Source organism: Octodon degus, unplaced genomic scaffold (genome assembly GCF_000260255.1).
Source record: "Octodon degus isolate 3935 unplaced genomic scaffold, OctDeg1.0 scaffold00044, whole genome shotgun sequence".
Lineage (NCBI taxonomy): Eukaryota > Metazoa > Chordata > Mammalia > Rodentia > Octodontidae > Octodon > Octodon degus.
The window spans coordinates 8,872,382-8,878,891 of record NW_004524620.1 but is presented as its reverse complement, the minus strand read 5'-3'; the positions used below and the strand labels follow the sequence as shown (position 1 = coordinate 8,878,891).

Below are 6,510 nucleotides of genomic sequence, written 5' to 3'. Positions count from 1 at the left end.
ACTGTCTTCTGCCCTTTGTTGTAGATCTTTGCTGTAGTTATAACCTTCACACGTACTGAAGTTCAGGTGGAGCTCTACAGAGTTTGGACTTATCCAGCTGAGTCTGGCTTAGGTCTGGCTGCTGTGCTCAGCTCCTTTCCGCTGCGGACCTGGGCTAGGACTGGGTCTGGGTGTTCCCGGAAGTCAGCAGAATTTCCTACTGGGCGGGAGGGGTGGGGGAGGTATGGCGGAGTGGTGGGGGGCAGCCCGAGGGGGTGTGAGAGGGTCCGGCCCACGCTGTGCCTGGGCTGGGACTGGTCCCGCCGGTGCAGGTGAGCAGGAAGGTCTCCACACACTCACCGGACCTGGGCTAGGAGTCTGGAAGCCTGATTTTTAAAAGTTCTTTGTTTGTTCTAGCTAGGAGTCTTTTGTCTGAAGGATAGTCCACTATAATTTTTTCCCACTTTGTGGGTTTTTATTTTACTCTCTTGATGATTTCTTTCGACATGCAGAAACTTTTAAAAAAAGATGAGATCGCAATTGTTGACCTTTGAAATATTTCCCATGCAGTTTGATTTTTGTTCATGAATGCTCTGCCTACCACTATGTCCTTAAGATTTGTACCTACTTTCTCCTCCAGAAGATGTAGTGTTTCAGTTTTAGAACCTATGATTTTAGATTTAAGATCTTGAGGGAAAAAACTTTTGAAGTGGTTCAGTCTAACTGATCAGGTAAGCCATCTGAAGTAGATTTCTTTGTCTGGTATTTCCAGCAAACATGGGGTCAGATCCTATGAGTCCAAACATCTCCACTGTTGACAGGACCATAGTCAGTTACTAAAGCCACATTCATTTCATTCTGCTAAACTTTTGAAGCTAGACCAGGAATGGTCATCTTCCAGAAGAAGTGGAATCGTTCTCTAAACAATGGGATGCATTGCTATGGGATTCTTCCTATCTGAAACATTTACTGAGACCTTGGGTTCTGTGAAGCCATTGCATGGTTTCTTTGAGAGTTCTTTTACTCATAGCTCTCTTATTTTGGGAGAATGCATTTCTAGCCTGAACATTCACTACAATGAATGAAAGAACCAAAACAAAGCAGTCACTCACTGTGCTGTACTAGACAGCTGAGCAACTCTCTTTTAGGTGCATGAATAGAGTTATAAAAGCATTTTTTTCCCTTCATCCTTCCCTCACCTTTTAAAATCACTTGGCAGGCCTGGGGAGATAGCTCAGTGGGCTAAGTACCTGCCTGGTAAACACAAGGATCTGGGTTGGATCCCCAGTAGTGAAGGCTGTGCTGGCCCTGCCCCCCAGGAGCAACGAGCCTGCCAAACCAGACGTGGTACTGCACACCAGTAATCCCAGCTCTGGGAAGGCTGAGACGGGAGGATCACTACAAATCTGAGCTGCATAGCGAGATCCTATACCAAATAAATAGAAGATTAAAAATATTTTTAGAGACGCACTGGGCAAAAGATGGGCAGGATGACCAGGAGAGGTTGCTGGGTTGTTCCAGCCACTGCCAGCTGCTTTGCTTGGGTACTTCACTTAGTCTCTACTTAATACTTGGGAGTATGGAATTTTTATTTCTAGATGTGAAGCAAAGGAAACTTAGTAGTTGGATAACTTGTCTGCAGTCACATAAATGACATGTTCTGGAGACAGAATCAAAAGCATAGTTCTTTTGGATACTAAAGTGGTTGTTTCCTTTTAATATGACTGCATATTGGAGTCTGGAGAGTTCTAAAAATACTATTTTTCTTGTCCCTTCATTGGAGCAGTTAGATGTCTGGAGCTGGATCCTGATTAGCAGCATGTGTTTAACGCTCCCTTGGTGCTTCTAATGCACAGCTAGGCTTGAGATCACAGCTGGATGCACACTAGGCTGTAGCTTTCTTACACGCCATGCCATTAACCCTGTATACCATAGCTTCATTCCTATCATCTGCTCCTCTGTGTTTTATTTCTCCTTCCAAAGTCAGAGAGCGCGTGGCTGCCCATCTCTATCAGAGCTGGCATTCCGAACCAGATTCCAAGGGCTGCATTCATGTCCATGTTCATTCTGGAAGTGGATCAGTTCATCCTGACCTCTTTGACCACCTCTGTTCTGGACTGCGAAGAGGACGAGACCCCTAAACCATTGCTGGTGTTCAACATCACAAAAGCCCCCCTCCAGGGCTATGTCACTCACCTCCTGGATCACACTCAACCTATTTCCTCATTTAGCTGGAAAGACCTCAGTGACCTGCAAATTGCTTATCAGCCACCAAACAACAGCCACTCAGAGAGGAGACATTATGAGGTAAGAAGAAGACAGGCAAAGCATCCAGCCTGGTGGGTACTCACAAAGCCACTTAAGTGGATAATTTCATTAACTCTCAGGTTCAGGTTCCTTTGCACATCTGTTGCTTCAGAAGAGAATCATTTACTGTGAATCAGGATGCAAGCAAAAACCAGGAAAGCCAGGCAGGTCAAACAAATCAGCAGACCTCACAGAGAGGCTGTGGTGTGACGAACTGAAGGAGCCACAGTGTCACCAAGTAGCTGTGGCTCAGCTCCAGAGCCTCAGCATCACATGGAAACTCGGGTACCCAGGTTGCTGTAGCTGTCGTTTGTCATTTAATATTTTTTAAAAATTGTTTTTTAACTTTTAAATTTAAAAAATATAATTTAAAATTATAAAATATATTGGCCAACTCTAAAAATGTTTTTGGAGGGCCACTTTTGGCTCAGGCTTTCTAGTTTGGTGCCTGCTGTCCTTCCACAACCTTCCACACATAGAGTATTGATGTGAGAGGAGTTTGTTCATGACCTCTTGTTGACAAAGTCTTTTGTTCCTTTTTGTTTGTGGGAGCTTTTTATGGGGGGCACTTGATTTTTAATTACAACACCAAGGTGGGGAGGAGATTCCATAGTCTCAATGGGAACTGATTTCACTGACAGGCTTTCCTGCAGGGAGTCCTCCTTCTCCCTGATTCAAACCTGCTCTGCGCTAGGTTCACGTTTCCTCTTGCTTTGCACGTGACAATGGGGCCAGAGAGGAGCTGCTTCCAGGCCTGCCCTGCACATAATGACACTTCACATCTTTAAGGCCCCACCAGCAAGTTGATTCGAACAGGATGGAAAACTTAAATGAGCAGATTGATGTAGTGTGGAGTTCAGGTTTATTAAGGAAAATGAGTGTCCCTGGGGGTTGGCAAACTGTCCTCTGTGTAATTTAGGCATTCCAGCGTTTAGCCTCACAGGCAGTCAAGAGCCTTCAGACTAGAAATGCTTCACTCTGCCCTGTGCTTTTATTCCCTCCTCGTGGTGCAGTACCAATGTGGCAGCTGGCTTTCCTTTCCTTCTGTCTTCTCTCTCTGCCTTTTCCTATTATTAGGAGGGAATTTTTCATTTTATGACTACTGTTACCTTGAGCTCACCCATACAGCATTGCTATTTTAGCTGTTTCCTGGGAGTATTTTCTGCAATTGTATAATGGAATTGTAAAGAAGAACCTTCGGGCTATGTGATTTTGTTGCTGTTGTTGTTTTTAGAAGGTAACTCAATATTCTCAGTGGAGAGTATATACTTTTTAAGCATGTAGGTGAAAGACCTGGCCTGTGGCCCAACCTAATGTGTATTTTACATTACAACTCCAAGAAAAGCATCTCTTGCCTCCTTCAAGTTTCATTTTTATTTTATTTATTTATTTTTTTATGTATTTGGTACAGGGTCTGCAGGGTGTTCAGGGTCTCACTATGTAGATCTGACTCTCAGCGATCCTCTTATTTTCAGCCTCCCAAGTGTTGGGATTACGGGCACTAGCCACCACACCCAGTCTCAATTGCCTTCTCAGTGTGTCCTGGGGACGGCTTTGGCACGGCATACCAGGGATCGAACCCTGGTCACTGTGCTGTGCCTAAGCAGGTGCTTTAGTTCGCTGAGCTGTCTGGCTGGCCCCTTGAGTTTCATTTGTAGTTTACTACTTTGCCACACTGTTTCTCTTCTTATTTAATATTTGTAGGTACATGGCAATCTGGTTTTTCTCCCATCCTTTCAAGTAGACTTCTTCAGAAGCAAGCAAGGTGCTTTGCATGTATGTATTATATCTCTGTCAATATCTGGTATAATACATACATAGCATGCAATAAAGCTCAAATCTTACCATGTAGCCTCAACTTATTAGTTATAGATTTCATGAGAACAAAAAAAAGTTCTAGATATTTAAAAATATATCGGCCATTTTGTGAAGAGACGGAGACTGAGCGGTCGCTGCCGCGTTGCTGACCTCGAGCAGCAGTCAACTGCACGTAGAACCTGGGAGCAGGGGATTCGGAATCGAATCTCTTCTCTCATCTCTCCTGTGAGATTTTTTTGATCTTCAGCTACAGTTTTTGTCACTGTAAGCAACTTTATCATCAAACACAATGGCTAGCAATGTTACCAACAAGACAGATCCTTGCTCCATGAATTCCCGTGTGTTCATTGGGAATCTGAACACTCTGGTGGTGAAGAAATCTGATGTGGAGGCCATCTTCTCGAAGTATGGCAAAATTGTGGGTTGCTCCGTTCATAAGGGCTTTGCCTTTGTCCAGTATGTTAATGAGAGAAATGCTCGGGCTGCTGTAGCTGGAGAGGATGGCAGAATGATTGCTGGCCAGGTTTTAAATATTAATCTGGCTGCAGAGCCAAAACTGAACAGAGGAAAAGCAGGTGTGAAACGATCTGCAGCGGAGATGTACGGGTCAGCACCAGAACACCCTTCTCCGTCCCCTCTACTCAGCTCCTCTTTTGACTTGGACTATGACTTTCAACGTGATTATTATGACAGGATGTACAGTTACCCAGCACGTGCTCCTCCACCTCCTCCTATTGCTCGGGCTGTAGTGCCCTCGAAATGCCAGCGTGTATCAGGAAACACCTCCCAAAGAGGCAAAAGTGGCTTCAATTCTAAGAGTGGCCAGCGTGGATCTTCATCCAAGTCTGGAAAGTTGAAAGGTGATGATCTTCAGGCCATTAAGAAGGAGTTGACCCAGATAAAACAAAAAGTGGATTCTTTACTGGAAAGCCTAGAAAAAATTGAAAAGGAACAGAGCAAACAAGCAGTGGAGATGAAGAATGATAAGACCGAAGAGGAGCAGACCAGCACCTCCCAAAAGAAAGATGAGACTAATGTGAAGATGGAATCTGAGGGTGCTGCAGATGATTCTGCTGAGGAGGGGGATCTACTGGATGATGATGAAAATGAAGATCGGGCGGAGGACCAGCTGGAGTTGATCAAGGATGATGAAAAAGAGGCTGAGGAAGGAGAGGATGACAGAGACAGCGTCAATGGCGAGGATGACTCTTAAGCACATAGTTTGGTTTAGAAGTCTTGTCCCATTATTTCTTTATCTAGGCGCTTGTCTAAGATCAAAATTTCACCAGATCCTCTCCCCTAGTATCTTCAGCACATGCTCACTGTTCTCCCTGTGTCCTACCATGTTCATAATTGCCCTGCGCCTAGTACCATTTTTACTTCCTCTGATGCTCCTAGTAGTTTTGTTAAGTCTTCTCCTGTAATTTTTGCTTTTTAATTTTGATACCTCTTTATGACTTAACAATAAAAAGGTCGTATGGTTTTTTTAAAAAATATATATCTATATCTATATCTATATCTATATCTATCTATCTATCTATCTATCTATCTAGCAGCATAGATGCTTTTAAACAAGAGTGCCTTTCAGTCAGCACCACTGATATTTTGGGTCACATAATGCTTTGTGGTGGGAGTGGTCCTCTGAGTGGTTGGATGTTTGCATCCCTGGCTCTATGCACAACTGCCAACAGATATTTTGTGAAACCAAAAATGTCCCTAGCAGCCCCACGCACTCCCAGGTGAGATGGGAGCATGTGCACCCTTGAGAGACTCTGGTGCAAAGCCTCTCCCTCACAGAGGCCTGAGTGCACTAGGGCTGTGGTAAAATAGTGCTTGCAGATGAAGGGACACTGCTCCACCATGGCTGACAACTTCAGATTAATAAATTCTTTAGTGGAGAAAAAAAACTTCGGAAGGATCAGAGTATAGAACCTGAGGAGAAGGGAGGGTGGAGAGAGGCTGGCTAATGAATATGAGGGCCAGGTGGGCAGAGGGGGGTGTCTCTAATGTTCTAGTTAGCATAATAAAGTAACCATGGCTACAAGCTTTCATTATGTACTTCAGAATGCCTAATAGAGAGGATTTTTCAAAGTTTCAAACATGGAAATGATAGCCATTGGGGGATACGCGTGTGCCAGTTGTGCTGATTGGGTCATCGCACTCTGTACGAACGTGTTGAAATGCCATGTTGGTCCCTATAAACATGTGCAATTATGAGCCAACTTTAGGTACTTTTTTTTTTTTTTTTTTTTTTTTTTTGTGGAACCAGGGATTGAACTCAGGCCCTTGTGCTTGCCAGGGAAGCACTTATTCCACTGAGCCATCTCCCCGGCCCTTTTGCTTGTGTTTTAAAGGCATATACCACATCAGGGCAGTTATAATTCATAGAAGCTTATACTTGATGAA

General features: G+C 44.1%; 2 protein-coding genes across 4 annotated transcripts in view; both read left to right on the top strand.

The window, feature by feature from the left end:
- Frem1 (FRAS1 related extracellular matrix 1) overlaps positions 1–6,510 on the top strand; it is a 171,269-nt gene that overhangs the window by 47,958 nt on the left and 116,801 nt on the right. For all 3 annotated transcript variants that reach the window (XM_023715844.1, XM_012514849.2, XM_023715845.1), the window contains exon 6: positions 1,963–2,286. In XM_023715844.1, the coding sequence (XP_023571612.1) occupies positions 1,963–2,286 (324 nt within the window). The remainder of the gene's footprint in view (positions 1–1,962; positions 2,287–6,510) is intronic.
- On the top strand, positions 4,208–5,486 carry LOC101592151 (heterogeneous nuclear ribonucleoprotein C-like). The gene is made up of 2 exons (XM_004631717.2): positions 4,208–4,710; positions 4,750–5,486. The coding sequence occupies exons 1-2, from the start codon at positions 4,394–4,396 to the stop codon at positions 5,315–5,317; spliced, it is 885 nt and encodes a 294-aa protein (XP_004631774.1). The 5' UTR covers positions 4,208–4,393; the 3' UTR covers positions 5,318–5,486.

What these genes read in the sequence shown, in the direction of transcription:
- LOC101592151 (XM_004631717.2), top strand. Translation starts at nt 4,394, where the DNA reads ATGGCTAGCAATGTTACCAACAAGACAGATCCTTGCTCCATGAATTCC. An exon ending in TCTGCAGCGGAGATGTACGG is followed by an intron (nt 4,711 to 4,749) that starts GTCAGCACCAGA and finishes CCCTCTACTCAG; the next exon opens with CTCCTCTTTTGACTTGGACT.